General features: G+C 35.0%; 2 protein-coding genes and 1 long non-coding RNA gene across 3 annotated transcripts in view; 2 read left to right on the plus strand and 1 right to left on the minus strand.

The window, feature by feature from the left end:
- LOC145330588 (innexin inx2-like) overlaps window positions 1-15,087 on the plus strand; it is a 29,131-nt gene extending 14,044 nt beyond the window's left edge. The window contains exons 11-16 of the mRNA XM_080175222.1: window positions 11,017-11,063; window positions 11,550-11,616; window positions 11,869-11,896; window positions 12,462-12,506; window positions 13,645-13,712; window positions 14,743-15,087. Coding sequence (XP_080031348.1) covers window positions 11,017-11,063; window positions 11,550-11,616; window positions 11,869-11,896; window positions 12,462-12,506; window positions 13,645-13,712; window positions 14,743-14,926 — 439 coding nt within the window. The 3' untranslated portion in view covers window positions 14,927-15,087. The remainder of the gene's footprint in view (window positions 1-11,016; window positions 11,064-11,549; window positions 11,617-11,868; window positions 11,897-12,461; window positions 12,507-13,644; window positions 13,713-14,742) is intronic.
- The window catches only part of LOC145330586 (uncharacterized), a 377,605-nt gene that overhangs the window by 70,323 nt on the left and 288,350 nt on the right, over window positions 1-18,932 (minus strand). The window lies entirely within an intron of this gene.
- LOC145329191 (uncharacterized) lies at window positions 15,914-17,511 on the plus strand. The gene is made up of 3 exons (XR_013882788.1): window positions 15,914-16,414; window positions 16,953-17,027; window positions 17,413-17,511. It is a non-coding gene; the product is annotated as an uncharacterized LOC145329191 (long non-coding RNA).

Raw genomic sequence — 18,932 nt, forward strand, 5'->3', positions numbered from 1 at the left:
CTTAATAGCCCCTTACCTTAATTTATATAACATAGCCCTACATAGCCTCTCCATCGCCCCTTAATAGCCCCTTACCTTAATTTATATAGCATAGCCCCTACATATCCTCTCCATCGCCCCTTAATAGCCTCTTACCTTAATTTATATAATCCTTACCTTAATATATATAACATAGCCCCTACATAGCCTCTCCATCGCCCCTAAATAGCCCCTTACCCTAATTTATATAACATAGCCCCTACATAGCCTCTCCATCGCCCCTTAATAGCCTCTTACCTTAATTTATATAACATAGGCCCTACAAAGCATCTCCATCGCCCCTTAATAGCCCCTTACCTTAATTATATAACATAGCCCCTACATAGCCTCTCCATCGCCCCTTAATAGCCTCTTACCTTAATTTATATAACATAGCCCCTTCATAGCCTCTTCATCGCCCCTTACCTTAATTTATATAACATAGGCCCTTTATGGCTCCTGTACAGCCTCTGTAATTGTATTGCCCCTTCATTATAGAAGGTAGGGCATTAAGGTAAGGAAGGAATGTGACCCTCTACAGTTTTAAATTTAAGTTTTAAAAGGATGACAAGGATGACAACATTTATAAAAGCAAAGCTCTGAAACGGTAGAAAAAAGTTTAAAGGAAGCCTGCAAGAAATACCACGCTTTAACTGCTGAAAGACTGCCACAAGTAGACCAAATACCCCAAATTTGAAGCCTTCAGCTTCTATAACAAAAAAGTTCTAGGCATTTTAAAATGACATTTTATGTACAATGGAAATTTTGAAAGAATTGCAATGCTCATGTTGAAAACTTTAAAATTAAACTACGTGGCCTAGAAACAAAATTATAAGCTTATTTTTTTTGTCATAAATTTAGGTTTCCAGTAACTAATTATATTTTTACAATAAAAATACCCATTTTTATAGTCAAAATCATTAAAAAAAAATAAGTTTTACTTGCGTTGTACCGAATGTACTGTAGCCAATCAGAAGGCTGAATCAGCTTAACAACCAATCACAGCTAAGCTTGTATTAGTTTACCCCTTTGTTTCCGCTATGATTTTCGTTTAAAAATGCAATTTAAATCGATTTTTTTTCATAGATTTTGACTATGAAATGTGGTGTTTTTATTGTAAAAATGTAATCAGTTACAGGCAATCTAAGTTTCTGACAAAGATAAGGTTATAATTTTATGTCTAGGCAACGTAATTTAATATTGTTTTTTCTTTTATGAGCATTGGAAATCTTTCAAAAATTCCATTGTACATAAAATGCTATTTTGAAATGCCTAGAACTTTTTTGTTATTGAAGCTGAAGGCTTATAATTTGGGGTATTGGGTCTTCTTGTGGCAGTCTTTTAGCAGTTAAAGCGTGTTATTTCTTGCAGGCGTCCTTTAATGAACATTAATAATGTAGAGTGTCAGAACTGAATAGTCAGAACATAAATTTAAAATTCGAAACAAAATTGTAAGTAAATTTATTGAGAAATTGCTTACATGCAGGAAAATGCTTAAGGACGTACTCACATTTTTTGGACTTGATTATAGATATGATTCGCTTATAACATTCTATTTTGTTGTCCTAGGAATCAGTATCCCAGAAATCAGATTAATCGGATAATTTTGATACATAAAAATTTGTTGTAAGTTAATAATTAGTATGCTTAAAATGGACGTATGGATATTCTGATAATGATTATAGACTTTCTAAATCGTACCTTTCTACTACAGGAATCACATGCCTAAATTAACGAAAATAGCTAACCGTTACGGACGTACGGACTGATCCTTAATATAGAAAAGCTTTGCTTTTAAAAAGTTAAAAAGATTTTTTGAGGGGATGGGGTAATATTTTTCTTGGGGTGAATTTTCTGGGAGGGTGGAGATACCCTCCCTCGAAATAATTATAAACCCTCTATGAACTTAAAAGAAGCTTCACTGTAAAGGAGAACCATATAGGTTCAGCGGTTAGCTTTTCTACAGACAAAAAAAAGATTACTACTTTATATAATAGGTTATGAAAAAGGAAAAAAAAGCAAGATAACAAGGATAACAACATTCACAAAAGCAAAGCTCTAAAATCAGGAGGTCAAACATAAATTTTGTTAAAATTAGCGTAAATCTATAATACAAAGTAGAATGATGTCTGTCCATCCGTCTGTCTGTCTGTCCGTCTGTCTGTCCGTCTGTCAGTCCCTTAAGATCTCGGTAACCACTGGACCGATTATATTCTACTATTCAGGGAATATACCTACTGGTCCTGTGGTGGTTTTAGGCTATTTTCTTGGGGGGTGGGATACCCCCAACCCCCCCAAAAACAAAAAAATCCCCCCCCATTTTTTTTTTTGCTGAAGATTTTCTTGGTCCTATTACGAATTTCGCCAAAAAAAATTTTATCACCTCTTGGGGCAAAGCCCCTGAGGCTAGGGGCGAATCTGCTAGTATAGAATATAGTAAAAGGGCATAATTTTATTTTTAGTATTTGATTATAATACTAAACCTTGTTGTCCTAAGAAACATTACTCCAAAACCCAGATGAATGGGACAATGATATTATACAAAAAAATGGACGTACATACTTTCTAGTAATGAATATAGTATTGTACCCAACTGTTATAGAAATCATTCTGCAAAGTTTGAAATCGATAGGATATTTATAACATGTCTAAATTAAAGAAAATGTCGTCTAACCGTTTGGACGTACGGACAAACCAATCCTTACTATAGAAAAGTTTCGCATTTAAAAAGGAAAATTATAATGAAAATATAATGAATTAATAAAATAAATATAAATAATATAATAACATAATGAAATAAAGAAAAAAAATAAACTAAGAGAATGAAATTTTTTAGTTAAATAGAAATTTGAATAAGGATCATATAATGGACAAACAGACAAAGTAAGTTATAGAGCAGACTTTAAGAGAATATGCTATTACTCAAAGATTATCACGAAACCTAAGTCTTTTGAAGCATAATTGAGAGACAGACAAAATAATTTATAGACTGGATATACATATGTCATGGGAATATTCACTAAAAATCTCAACAGTCTATCTTTAACAATAGCAGAGAAAACCACATGCTTAACTTAATGAGAAGAGCAATGACGAAAGGACTAGCCCTAATTGTAGAAAAGTCTCTCTTTTAACAAAAAAAGTATTTTTTTTGGTCTGAAGCTTAAAAATTTCATAAACTGACTAAATTCTCCATTTAAGGGAAGCTTCACATAGGTCATGGGATGGTTTTTTGCTTTTTCATTTTCAGATTTAAGCCCCTAATTGGTTTAGGCTATTTTTCTGCCTCCTTACATTAAAAAGAGCGCAGCTGCAAGTGAATAAGAAAAGAGAAATATAAAAGAAGAATACATATTATCCTATTATATAAAGTAGTAAAACATAATCAAACGTTGGAGTGGACAAACCTAGGAATGGGACAATCGTCGGAGTGGACATTGCTTATGTAAAACGCAGGAGTGTCTTTTATTTTATTTATAAGATAAAAATCTTTCAAAACAAAAAAAATCTTGAATATCTTTTCTCACAGACTGAAATTTTAAAATCAGTCTAACAGTTTTCCAAAGTAGGTAAGTTCTATCGAAAGGCAAAGGTTTGAAACAGATAGAACATTTCATTAAACTAAAACATATTTTTTTCTCACATTGTTTACAACTGTAAAATATGTTTTTTTATATGCCTAACCCCTGCAGGGGGCTTATTTGTATATTTATATCTTAACCTAACCTAACCTGTGTAGAAATAACTAAACAAATGTTGTTGAAACCTAATTTTTAAGATATTATAGACACTTCTGCGTTTTACTTATATAATGTCCACTCCGACATTTGTCCGAAATATCCTGTGTTTGTCCACGTTAGTAAGGCTTTCTGTTCTGAAACTTAAGATCTCAATAACTACTAAACAGATTGGGCTTTCTATTTCAGGTAAGCTTAATATTTGTCTTGTAATGGCTTTAGGCTATTTTATTTTAAGTCGAGGGATGGTTTTAGGCTATTCTATTTTAAGTCCTGGGAAGGCTTTAGGCTTTTATTCATTCCCCTTTGAATACAGAGCCAATAGATGCTGGGGGCGTAGCCGCTAGTCGATATACAAAGTTTTTTTTTGTCTGTAGCAAAGGATCTCGTTTGCTGCTAAACCGATATGATGTATGTCTGTCTGTCTATACCGTAGGATCTTGCTAACCGCTGAGTACTGAGATGATTTTAAGATAGTTTATTTTTTTTCCTTATAATAAAATAACAGGATATTTGTCCATAAAAAGCGAAGCAATATCTTAATTTTTGTTGTTGGAACTGTTATTCAGTTGATTATACCAAGGATCTAAAGGAATAAGACAATGGCCGATAAATTTTTATCCATCCCTAATAACGATACACAAAATTGCAACACTACAACCAAAATATGACAAAAGTCCCCAAAGTTTTGAGCCAACGAATAAGAAAACTTCATTATAAAACTTTGGAGACTATTGTAAAAATTGCCTAATGTTTCCTTTATCCCTGAGATTATACAGACTATCCTTAAACTAATATTTACATTAAAGTAACAGGATGTTTATCAGTATCAACTGAACCGATATGCTTCTCCTTTACATTGAAGCTTATTTTACTCGCAGGAAAAGTTTTCATTTTGGGGAGGGGACTAACACTTTCAGCCCCCGGAAGGTATCACTTCCCTTAAATTCTTAACCTTCCCCCTCCCCCCCCTCTCCACCACATCTATTCATTAAAGTACTCCTAGGGTCATCTATGGGATTAGCCGTTAGTGACTTAAAAATAATTCAAGTGCAATGATATATTTACCAAATTAATACGATAATTTTGTATACATTTTTTATGAAAAAAAATTATTTTGCCAAAGGCAGCCAAAAAATAAGCAGCAAATATTTCAAAAATGCTCTGATAATCAGAGATCTACAGGGATAAGACGATTGTCGATAAAATGATATATATACATATATACAGTGTGTTTTTTTATGAGAACTTTTTTGAAAGCAATTTTACCTTACTTATAGTTATTAGAATTTAATGATTAATGGCTTATTCTCTTCTTTTTTATAACCTTTAATAGAAAAGCAAAAAATATTTCAGTTTTTATTCAAAAAGTACAGTAAATTAAAAAATTTAAAACTTAGGTGTCAACATCTAAAAATGGTTTTAGTGCATTTTTCTTATAATCTACCTTTGCAAGAATGGCTGCAAAACACTTCAAAGTTGAGATATTGAGCTAAAAATTTATATAGATACTACTTGTGACATGTACTAGAACATTTTGAAATTTGAAGGCCATATCTCAACCAGGGAGGGAATACTGGCCCCCCAATGTACTCCCTCCATTCTTGGAAAGGGTAGAAGATTTGAGCATAAGAAAAATGCGCTAAAACCATTTCTCGTATTCATTTGAATCCGGTGGATAGGAACCGGTTCTCATCCATACGAAAAAACTATGTCTAGCATCGTATTATATCCAGCTTTCTACGAATATAGATATGTACAATCATAAGATTAAACCCAGTTTTTTTAGCCGGTGCCTTCTGCACCTCGGGGCTAAAAAAACTAGTTTTAATCTCATAATTGTACTTTCTATATCCGCGGAAAGCCGTTTATAATACGATGCGAGAAATAACTATTTTAGATGTTGACACCCATGTTTTGAAATTTTGAATTTACTGTACTTTTTAAATAAAAACTGAAATATTTTTTTGCTTTTCTGTTAATGGTTATAAAAAACGAAGAGAATAAGCCATTAATCATTAAATTCTGATAACTATAAGTAGGGTAAAATTGCTTTAAAAAATGCTCTCATAAAAAAAAACACTGTATATATATGTATGTTTATATATTAATTATTCCCATTGATGATTCACAAAATTACCCCTTCTTTAGTTTAGAATTAGTGGTTGAAACATTTAGACACTCAACTTAATGAACTAAACAATCACAAAACAATAAAAAGTCCCCAAGGTTGTTAATCTAACGAATAAGAAAACGGTATTATAAAACTTTGGAGACTAGACAGCACTCTTGGATAAGCCAACTTATAACACTTTGGGAACTATCCTAATCCTCCCTGGCGAAATGACAATGAGATTTTTTGGTAAATTTGTGGCAAACTTTATTCTTAATAAATTAGCACTTGGCAAAATTATACTGGAGAGATATTTCATTGAAGAATAAATTTTTTTTTTGCCCAAACTTTTCGTCAGCCAATAATAACAGATAAGTTAAACATTGTAAAAATAATATAGTAACTTAACTCGAGTTGTCAACGGCAGAAATTAGGTCCTGAGATGGTTTTAGGCCTGGAAAGGTTTATAACAATTTTATCTGTATTTCTTAAAATAAATTAACAGAATCTTTGTCTGTATGTATGAATGTCTGTCTGTACCGAAGGATCTTGCTAACCGCTGAACCAATATGGTTCTCCTTTACAGTGAAGATTCCTATAGGTCCTGAGATCGTTCTCCTTAATAGGGTAGCTTCTCATAGGTCCTGGGGAGGTTAATAACTATTTTATTTTAATCCTTATAATAAAGTAACAGGATCTTTGTCTGTATGTATGTCTGTCTGTACCTTGCTAACCACTAAACCGACATGGTTCTCCTTTACAGTGAAGCTTCCTATGGGTAATGAGATGGCTTTAGGCCATTTTATTTTTAATCCTTATAAAAAGTAACAGGATCATTGTCTGTATGTATCAAAGAAGATCGCTAACTGCAGAACCAATATGGTTCTCCTTTATAGGGTAGCTTCCAATAGATCCTGGGAAGGTGTATAACTGTTTTGAAGGAGGATATAAGGGGCTATTAAGGGGCGATGGAGAGGCTATGTAGAGGCTATGTTATATAAATTAAGGTAAGGGGCTTTTAAGTGGCGATGGAGGGCTATTAAGGGGCGATGGAGAGGCTATGTTATATAAATTAAGGTAAGGAGCTATTAAGGGGCGATGGAGAGGCTATGTAGCGGCTATGTTATATAAATTGGCTATTAAGGGGCGATGGAGAGGCTATATAGGGGCTATTTTATATAAATTAAGGTAAAGGACTATTAAGGGGCGATGGAGAGGCTATGTAGGGGCTATGTTATATAAATTAAGGTAAGGGGCTATTAAGGGGCGATGGAGAGGCTATTTAGGGGCTATGTTATATAAAATCGGGTAAGGGGCTATTAAGGGGCGATGGGGAGGCTATGTAGGAGCTATGTTATATAATTAAGGTAAGGGGATATTAAGGGGCGATGGAGAGGCTATGTAGGGGCTATGTTACATAATTAAGGTAAGAGGCTATTATGGGGCGATGGAGAGGCTATGTAGGAGCTTTGTTATATAGATTAAGGTAAGGGGCTATTAAGGGGCGATGGAGAGGCTTTGTAGGGGCTATGTTATATAGATTAGGGTAAGGGGCTATTAAGGGGCGATGGAGAGGCTATATAGGGGCTATGTTATATAAATTAAGGTAAGAGGCTATTAAGGGGCGATTGAGAGGCTATGTAGGGGCTATGTTACATAATTAAGGTAAGGGGCTATTAAGGGGCGATGGAGAGGCTATATAGGAGCTTTGTTATATAAATTTAGGTAAGGGGCTATTAAGGGGCGATGGAGAGGCTATGTAGGGGCAATGTTATATAATTAAATTAAGTGGCTATTAAGGGGCGATAGAGAGGCCATATAGGAGCTTTGTTATATAAATTAAGGTAAGGGGCTATTAAGGGGCGATGGAGAGGCTATTTAGGGGCTATGTTATATAAAATCGGGTAAGGGGCTATTAAGGGGCGATGGGGAGGCTATGTAGGAGCTATGTTATATAATTAAGGTAAGGGGATATTAAGGGGCGATGGAGAGGCTATGTAGGGGCTATGTTACATAATTAAGGTAAGAGGCCATTATGGGGCGATGGAGAGGCTATGTAGGAGCTTTGTTATATAGATTAAGGTAAGGGGCTATTAAGGGGCGATGGAGAGGCTTTGTAGGGGCTATGTTATATAGATTAGGGTAAGGGGCTATTAAGGGGCGATGGAGAGGCTATATAGGGGCTATGTTATATAAATTAAGGTAAGAGGCTATTAAGGGGCGATTGAGAGGCTATGTAGGGGCTATGTTACATAATTAAGGTAAGGGGCTATTAAGGGGCGATGGAGAGGCTATATAGGAGCTTTGTTATATAAATTTAGGTAAGGGGCTATTAAGGGGCGATGGAGAGGCTATGTAGGGGCAATGTTATATAATTAAATTAAGTGGCTATTAAGGGGCGATAGAGAGGCCATATAGGAGCTTTGTTATATAAATTAAGGTAAGGGGCTATTAAGGGGCGATGGAGGAGCGATGTAGGGGCCATCAAGTTGCAATGTAATATAAATTTGGAGAAGGAGCGATGAAGGGGCGATGTAGGAGCGATGAAGGAGCGATGGAGGAGCGATGGAGGAGCTATGTAGGAGCGATGTAGGGGCCATCAAGTTGCAATGTAATATAAATTTGAAGAAGGAGCGATGAAGGGGCGATGTAGGAGCAATGAAGGAGCGATGTAGGAGCGATGTAGGGGCCATCACAGTACAATTTAATATAAATTTGGAGAAGGAGCGATGAAGGAGCGATGTAGGAGCGATGGAGGGGCGATGTAGGGGCCATCAAAGTACAATGTAATATAAATTTGGAGAAGGAGCGATGAAGGGGCGATGTAGGAGCGATGAAGGAGCGATGTAGGAGCGATGTAGGAGTGATGTAGGAGCGATGTAGGGGCCATCACAGTACAATTTAATATAAATTTGGAGAAGGAGCGATGTAGGAGCGATGGAGGGGCGATGTAGGAGCGATGGAGGGGCGATGTAGGAGCCATCAAAGTACAATGTAATATAAATTTGGAGAAGGAGCGATGAAGGAGCAATGGAGGGGCGATGTAGGAGCGATGGAGGGGCAATGGAGGGGCGATGTAGGGGCCATCAAAGTACAATGTAATATAAATTTGGAGAAGGAGCGATGTAGGAGCGATGAAGGAGCGATGTAGGAGCGATGTAGGGGCCATCACAGTACAATTTAATATAAATTTGGAGAAGGAGCGATGTAGGAGCGATGGAGGGGCGATGTAGGAGCGATGAAGGAGCGATGTAGCAGCGATGTAGGGGCCATCAAGTTGCAATGTAATATAAATTTGGAGAAGGAGCGATGAAGGGGCGATGTAGGAGCGATGAAGGAGCGATGTAGGAGCGATGTAGGGGCCATCACAGTACAATTCAATATAAATTTGGAGAAGGAGCGATGTAGGAGCGATGTAGGGGCCATCACAGTACAATTTAATATAAATTTGGAGAAGGAGCGATGAAGGAGCGATGTAGGAGCGATGAAGGGGCGATGTAGGAGCGATGTAGGGGCCATCAAAGTACAATGTAATATAAATTTGGAGAAGGGGCGATGGAGGAGCGATGTAGGGGCCATCAAGTGGGTTGTTATATAAATTAAGGTAAGGGACTACGGAGGGGCGATGGAGAGGCTATAAAGGAGCCATCATGGGGCTATAGTATAGCCTCTTATCATAAGAGGCGATATTAACGCCCCTTCAAAGGAGCTATTAAGAGGCCATGAAGGAGCTATAGCATAGCCTCTTATCATAAGAGGCGATATGAACGCTCCTTAAAAGGGGCTATCACATCGCTCCATATGATAAGAGGCTATGCTATAGCTCCTTGAAGGAGCTATAGAAAATCATCGCCCCATATGGAGCGATGTCATGGAAAGGACTATACCCAAAATATGACGTAACAAAAAAATTTAGCCAATGAGAGGCCACTATAAATTTTACCATTGGTCAATAACGGCCTCTCATTGGCTATTTTTTTTGTTACGTCATATTTTTTTGCACCAATACTCACAGCATAAAGGAAAACTATTTTGTCCACAACTTTGACACACAGAGTTTGAAATTTTCCAGTGTTTTAAATTCTGACAGCAAGATTAATTGGAACGGCAAAGTTAGGGTATAAAGGGAGGCTTTTTTTTCCCGCGATATTCCGAAAAAGCCTAAAATGTCCCGTATGACGTCATAAAAATCTCTTTTTGGGGTGTTTCCTTTCCCACTTCTCCTCTCATCCTTCCTTTTTAGACATATTATTTATGACGTCACACGTGACATTTTAGGCTTTCTCGACATTTCGTAAAGTTGGGTGCAAGCTTCCAGTCAAATGTGCTGATAAGGTCAAATTGTTCGGAATTATGACAAAACGCATAGTAGAATTTAAAGGGTTAAATAACTGTATCTACCCATCACAACCGCCTTGTGCAACCTTTCTATTAGGTCATTCAAAAAATTTTTGCACTTATATTAACACAGCCAAGTAGCAGAAAATAATTTAGAAGCAGACAAAAGAGGTCTTTGAAAAAGGAAGGGAGGTAGTTGTCTGTATATACATATATACTATAGATCTGTTAAACGCATAGTATAATTAAGAACAGTTTGACATAATAAGGGCATTTGACTGGAAGCTTACACCCAATTTTACGGAATATTCTGAAAAACAAGGATGACAACATCCATAAAAGCGGAGCACCGAAACGGTAGGACAAACAGACATTAACACTTATATAGTGTCAGAACTAAATAATAAGAATATAAATGTATAAGAGTCGAAGCAAAATTGTAAGTAAATTTGTTTAAAAACAGGATAATGTTTATGGACATAATTACATTTTTAGGACTTGATTATAGAGTTGCTTCGCTTATAACATTATTCTGTGTTGTCCCAGGAATCAATATACCAAAAATTAGATCAATCGAGTTATTATATCACATAAAAATTTGTTGTTAAAAAAGTTAAAAATACAACGTGTTTAAAACGGACGTACGGACATTTTGGTAATAATTTAGCGGTCGGCGGGAAAACGGCTGAATATTTAGAATTTGAATGTGTCATGTAGACATAAGTAAGCCCTCGGAGCTAACAAAACTGGTTCAATCTTTTGATTTTTATTTTAATATCCGCGGAAAATAACTTCTTTTTTAATTTGTAGTGCACACGAATTTGATTTCTACAATTATGGATATTACAATATTGAATGTAAGTAATACATTTAGAGTGGATTCTTAAAAAACTAATTAACTGAGGTTATAATTGAATAATGATTATTCCAGATTATTTGTAGGCATTCTTAAAAGTCAATGACATTAAATTTCGTTATTAGTTCTGATCTAGATTTCAGGGTTTTTAAAAGCAAGGCTTTTTCTATAATTAGGGTCTTGATTCTTATTACAACAAGTTACAATGTTATAAGCGAAGCAACTCTATATTCAAGTTCTAGAAATTTATGCATGTCCTAAAACAGTATTTTGTAGTTAAGCTGTTTTGCAACAAACTTATTTACCACTTATACATTTATTTTCTGCTTAATCAGTTCTGACACTCTACCAGTGGTAATGTTCGTTTGTCCTACCGCTTTGCAGAGCTTCGCTTTTATGGATGTTGTTTAATTGTTAATTTGTTGTTACATCACTTTTAATAAGCATTATTTTGCAAGTTTTAATTATATTTTTTCTTGTTTATTAGCGGATGACTATAGATATTTATCATCGAAGCTTTTGTTCCCAACAGTTACAAGTTGTACTTACAGCAGGTCACAAATTTCATAAATTTAAACCATTTAACAATTTGGCTTCGAAACCGAACAATATCCGGTGGATAAGAACCGATTTTGTTTCAGCCATACTGAAAAATCATGTTTACCATTAAATTAGTGACAATTTTCCACAAATATTGAAAAAGAAATCATATTATTCTAATATCCACGGAAAACTGTTTATCATACGATGCGATATATAACTATTCTTGTCTTAATTATGAATTTATATGTTTTTCTTTACTTCAGGTTTTCAACTTCTGGACATTCTACTCAGGTAATCAATAAAACATTACAGACAGACAGACAGACAGACTAACAAACAGACATTCAGACAGAAAAAAAAACAGACAGATAAACAGACAGACATTTAGACAGACAGACATTCAGACAGACAGAAAACAGACAGACAGACAAACAGACAGACAGACAGACAAACAGATAGATAGACAGACAGACAAACAAACAGACAGATGGACAGACAAACAAATAGACAGACAGACAGACAGAAAAACAGACAGTCAGACAAACAGACAGACAACCAGACAGACAAACAACCAGACAAACATAAATCAAACAGACAGACAAACAGACAGACAAACAGACAAACAATCAGACAGACAGACAGACAGACAGACAGACAGACAGACAGACAGACAGACAGAAAGACAGACAGACAGACAGACAAACAGACAGACAGACAGAAAAACTGACAGATATACAGACAGACAGGCAGATGGCAGACAGATAGACAGACAAACTGACAGATATACAGACAGATAGGCAGACGGCAGACAGACAAACAGACAGAAAAAAACAGACAAACACACAAAATGTTTTAGTATCAAGCCCTCTGCCTCCTACCCTACAACATTATCAACGATAAGGTATACAATTTAACAGGGATCTAAGGGGATAAGACAATGCCCGTTAAATTGATGTACATCCCAAGTGATCACCCACAAATTCATTACTTCTGTAGATTACGATGAGTGGCTGAAACGTTTGAACAATCAACTTAATGATCCAACCAATCAAAATTTACTTTGGTCCCCAAAGTTGTGAGAGTTAACGTATAAGAAACTTTGGGGACCAGTGTAATAAACAGCCCAATGTCCCCTCCCTTCCTGACGATTAACCCAGTTTGAGAACATCCATAAGTAACGAAGCACAAAAGGTCATGGAATGTACAAACGAACAAAGTGAGTTACAGAGCAGATCTTCGGTTCTCATAACAAAGAAAACAAGGATGACAACATCCATAAAAGCGAAGCACTAAAACGGTAGGACAAACGGACATTGACACTTATATAGTGTCAGAACTGAATAATCAGAATATAAATGTAAATGTGTCGAAGCAAAATTATAAGTAAATTTGTTGAAAACTGCTTGATACAGGATAATGTGTATGGACATATTTACATTTTTAGGACTTGATTATAAAGTTGCTTCGCTTATAACATTATACTTTGTTGTCCCAGGAATCAATATACCAAAAATCAGATCAATCGGATAATTAGCTCACATAAAAATTTGTTGTTAAAAAATAGAAAAATCAACATGTTTAAAATGGACATACGGACATACGTTTGTGACGGACGGACATACGGACGGACGGAACCAAATTATAGAAAAGCTTCGCTTTTAAAAAGCATGACCGAGAGATAGACGAACAAAGCAATGTATACATTACATGTTTCATTTAGTTGAGTGTACAAACGTTTCGACCCCTAATTGTAATCTACAAAAGGGGTAATTTTGTGTATCATCATTGGGGATGTATAGCTTTGCTACTATCTAAAGAAATGGCACCTAAACAAAAGATTAACATCCGCTGGATTAGAACCGGTTATCAGCCCTACATTGCAGACAATTTTCCACGAATATTAAAATAAAATTCATAAAAATAATACTATTTTTTATCTTAAACTTTTCAGTTAAATATCCCAAGAAAAAAAGTTGTTTATAATAAGATGCGATGATTAACTATTCTTATATACATTTTATATATTTTTATTGAAACAGATTTTCATATTGATTTGGTACTGGTTTGTTTTTCTGTCACTCCTGACCTTTTACAAGTTTCTGTACAGGTATTCTTCTTTATAATAGGGTTGGACCGGAAACTTTTTTGGCCGGATACCGGATATCTGACTGATTTCTAATGTCGGATATCCGTTAACCGTTCGGATATCTGGCCAATGTTCGATATCCGGCAAATTACCTGATTTCCGGCATTATAAATCAGCCAGATATCCGGTATCTGGATAGTTTCAATATCCAGTATCCGGCTGGATATTGAAAATGGCCGGATATCAGGCCAAATTAAATATCCGGTCCAACCCTACTTTAAAGGGTAGCTTAAGTCTATTGGAGAGGTTGCGTGATTATGTTAGGTTGGGTTTATCCTTAACCTAAACTAAACTAATAGACAGAGGAGAAATTGGTGTTAATTTAGCTTGCTAACATGGATATTATTCATTGGTTAGTTTGTTCATGCAGTGAACAGAGGGGATGGGGTAAAGGAGGTGGATGGGGGATATTTTTATTTTAGCCAGCTACACGTTTCACTTTATTAGAGTACATGAAATCTGGTGTAATAATAAATCCATTATACAGCTTTGTAATTTAGCCTAGGATAGATTGGGTTGAGTTAGATAAAGGGTAGCCATGCGGGGTTAGAGAACCATTTGACTCAAACCAATACCTTGCCTCTTACTGTAACATATTCGCTCTTTTGAAACAGGTTGGAAGGGTCGTATAAATAGGCGCAAAACAGGGATCTAAAGGGATAAGACCACAGGTAATACACATGGATCAGACAGTAGCCGATAAATTGATGCAAGCACAGCCTCAATAATGATAGACAAAATTACTCCTGCTGTAGATTACAATTAATGGCTGTAACGTTTAAACACTTAACTTAATAAACCAACCAACCAAAATTCAATAAAGTCCCCAAAGTTGTTAAGCCAACGAATAAGAAAAGTTATTACAAAACTTTGGGGACCAGTGTAATGTCCCCTCTATCCCAGAGGTAAAATACTTCACTGTAACAGATACAGTTTAAAATGTCATCTTCCAAAGGATAAATTTTCAAAAACTTATTTTAATTTTTTTTAGGTGTTTTGTGTTTATTTCACCAAAGTTCAGGAATCAAATAATTTTATCTAATAAAATCATAATTATATTTCTCGTATTCATTCGCATCCGGTGGATAGGAACCGGTTCTCATCCATACGAAAAAACTATGTCTAGCATCGTATTATATCCAGCTTTCTACGAATATAGAAATGTACAATTATAAGATTAAAACCAGTTTTTTTACCCGGTGCCTCCGGCACCTCGGGGCCAAGATTTAAAACAAAATTTTTATTTTTGAGGGGCCAATTCATATTGGGATGTTGGATATACCCTCACCGAAAAAAGTTAAAAACCTTCCCTAGGCCTATAAGAAGCTTCATTGTAAAGGAAAACCAAATCGGTAAATGGGTTAGCAAGATCCTTTGCTGCGGATAAAAAAAATGTTTACTGCTTTATATAATAGGATATTGTAAAGGATTTTTAATGGATTGGGGAGAGCCAAGCCAAATGGAACCTTTCCTTTTTAAAAGCGGAGCTTTTCTATAATTAGGTTCGTTCCGTCCGTCCGTCAGTAACGGTTAGCTCTTTTCGGGTTTGAATTATCCTAAAACTTTGCATATTAATTCCTAAAGTAGTTAGGTACTTTTATGGATGTTGTCATCCTTGTTTGTAAAGATCTTGGGAGTTATGACATATCACTACCATAACAACTTTAACAAGGACGAGAACAACCATAAAAGCGAGGATCTATAATGATCCTATTCTTTCTTAACCGTACCTTACTGTTATAGGAATCATCAAGGTTTAGGCTATTTTATTTTAGATAAAAACTTTGGGTTAGTTTTTGGCTATTTTTTTGTCCTTATCTACCTCCTCGATTCTCGAATACAGAACCCCTAGATGCTAAAGGAGCAGCCGCTAGTCCTTATAATAAAGTAACAGGATGTGTGTTTGTCTGTCTATTTGTTTGTACTGAAGGATCTCGCTAACCACTAAACCGATCGGGTTCTCCTTAACAGTTTAGCTTCTCATAGGTCCCGGGAAGGTTTATTACTATTTTGGAGAGGGTACCACCACCCACCCTCCCAAGAGAAATCACAAAAAATCAAATTATTTTTCACTATAAGTAAAATTATGATCTTGGAAGGGCCTTCGTTCTAAAGTTGGAGGTTGGCATTTGTACTGGAGTACATGAAAAGGGAAGCAGCTTATAGTGCCTAATGAAGAATAACGTCATACCATACAAATGACCAATGATTGGCCATTATACATTTTACGTTTCCAGGACAAACGCAGGAGTGTTAAAATATTTATTTAATTAGGTATTTCTATACAGGTTAGGTTAGGTTAAGATATGAATATGCAAATAAGCCCCTTGCAGGGGTTAGGCATTTTTAAAAACCTAAACAATGGTTTAAAATAGGTTAGGTTAGGTTAAGTATCCACTCCTGCGTTTGTCCACTCCGACGTTTGGGACTCCTCGTTTGTCGTAGGACCCATTTTACCATTGGACAATTACAATAAAAATAACGTCATACAATACAAATGACCCACGATAGGCCAGTATATATTTCGCCATTGGACAATTACAATGTATACTGACCTATTATATTGGTCATTTGTATTGTATGACGTCATTTTTTATTAGGCACTTTAAGCTGCTTTATAACAAGGATGAAATTTCATGCAAGGCATTAGAAATTATTACCAGGTAATGCATGACACGTCACACACATACACATACAAACACACATACATACCTACACACACACAAACACAGATTCACATACACATACACTTTCTTATGCACACACATCTACACATATACCTACACACAAATATACACACACACACACATACACATACACACACAAACATACATTCACACACACATACACACACACATATATAGACACAAACACATACATACCCACACACAAACACACACACACACAACAGTATGAAAACCCGTTTACAGGCGTTTTAACTGTAATTAATTCCATGGATGTAAAGGGATAAGACAAAAGCCGATAAATTGATGTATATCCCCAGTGATGATACACAAAATTTCTCTTTATGTTGATTAAAATTAGTTGTTAAAACGGATGAACACTCAACTAAATAAACCAACATATCCTAATTTAGTCCCCAAAGTTGTAAAGTCAACGAATAAGAAAACGTTATTATAAAACTTTGGGGTCTAGTGTAATAAACAGCTCTCTATCTTTCTGAAATAATTCTATTTTTAGGCACCATTCTGATTTTGTTTTCTTTGAGATTTTCATCAAGAACAATGATCCACTAGTTGTCCAGGAGACTATGAGGTAGAAACCAGGGATCTTTAGGGATAAGACAATGGCCGATAAATTGATGTGCATCCCAAATGATGTTATACAAAATTATTCCTTCTTTAGAATACAAGTAGTTGTTGAAGCATTTGGACACTCAACTTAATGAACTAATCAATAAAAATTCAATAAAAGTCACCAAAGTTGTTAAGCCAACGAAATGGAAAACGCTATTATAAAACTTTGAGGACCAGTGTTATAATTAGCTCAAAGTGAAGCTTTTCTATAATTAGGTTAGATACGTCCGACAATTTTTCCGGATTCCTTTGTCATAAGTTAAAAATCCACAGCCGCAAAAAAGATCTTACTTAAATAAATTTTATCTTCAAAAATTTATTTTTATTAATTATTTTTTTTTCAGAAAAATTGCAGACTGTTGGGAAAATTTTTAATGAAAATATTTGTTATGCTAAAAAATGTTTATTATGATGTAAAACTTTTAGAAATAAAATTAATTAAAAAATTCTCACTTTTTTTTAAAGGAATAGAAACTCCTTAATTTCAAAAGGGCTTTAGCCCAGTTCATAGAAGCAAAAATGACGACCTAGAGAAATTTCAGGTCAACCTTTTTTTGCATAAGTCGACCTATAGGTTGTACTTTTAAATTTTTATGTTTATCTTAGTTGTTTTAAACTATCTTATTAATCCCTTCCCAGAAACAGCTGTAGGTTACCCCTTAGTTACTATAGGGATTTTTTATGAACCCCTAAAAATAAAAAAAAAACAAGGATGACAACATCCATAAGTAGCGAAGCTCAAAAATTATAAATAGACAACTGGAAATGATCTATAGAGTATGTAATAAAAAACTTCCATAATAAAAATCACGAAACCTTTTAAAAATGTATATTGAATAATGGTCTTTTGAGGCATTAAGCTAATAAGAAAAACGCTAAAATCTAAATTGATCTAGCACCCCAAAAAATAGTAGGTCTTTAAAAATATGAAGAATGTTGACTTAATTAATCATTAAAAAATCCAACCGTTTATCTTGAACAGGAGCTGAGAAAATCACAAAAACTTGAAAAACTCGGAATCGATCTAGCACTCTAACCAATAAAGGTATCTTAATAAAAATTAATGGAAATATGTAGAGTGTAAACTTGTTCAATCCCTGAAAATCTCAACTGTCTATCTTGTATAGGGATTGAAAAAATCATGAAAACTTAAAAATCTAGGAATCGATCTAGCACTCCAACCAATAAAGGCATCTAAATAAAACTTAATCGGAATATGTAAAATCTTAATTTATTCAATCCCTCAATCGAGAAAATTACAAAAACTTAAAAATCTAGGAATCGATCTAGCACCCCAATTAACAGACAGACGGACAAAACAATGTATAGATTAGATGGGCATATGTCATAGGAATCTTCACTAAAAATTTCAGCTGTATATCTTGAATAGGAGCCGAGAAAATCACGTTTCCCCCATAGCGTTACGGACGGACTGACAGACGGACAAAGTAAATTATAGAGTAGCTCCGCTACTAATAAGGTTTCCTTAGCTTAACTTTAATAAAGGTAGTATAGGCTACCCTTAAATTTATTAATGTCAAGCTAAAGTAAAGATTTTGATAAGGTATACTTTAGCCTTACATAAACCTCTCATATCAATATAAGACTAGCCTCTTAAAATTGGGGATACTTAAACCTGTCATATTAATGTTAGGCTAGCGTATCTTTTACAAGAATAAGTATACAGATTATTATATCATACAAAAAGTTCAAATTCAGCATTTTTTAAATAGACTTGCAGACTTTCTGTTAACGATTAGAGAGTTGCTACGCTTCCTAAATCATACCTAACTGTTATAGGAATCATCATGCATAGTATGAAATTGTCAGAAAAATTATAACGAAAATAGCTAATTGTTACGGA

This window comes from Acartia tonsa, chromosome 10 (assembly GCF_053477335.1).
Source record: "Acartia tonsa isolate MP-2025a chromosome 10, ASM5347733v1, whole genome shotgun sequence".
NCBI lineage: Eukaryota > Metazoa > Arthropoda > Copepoda > Calanoida > Acartiidae > Acartia > Acartia tonsa.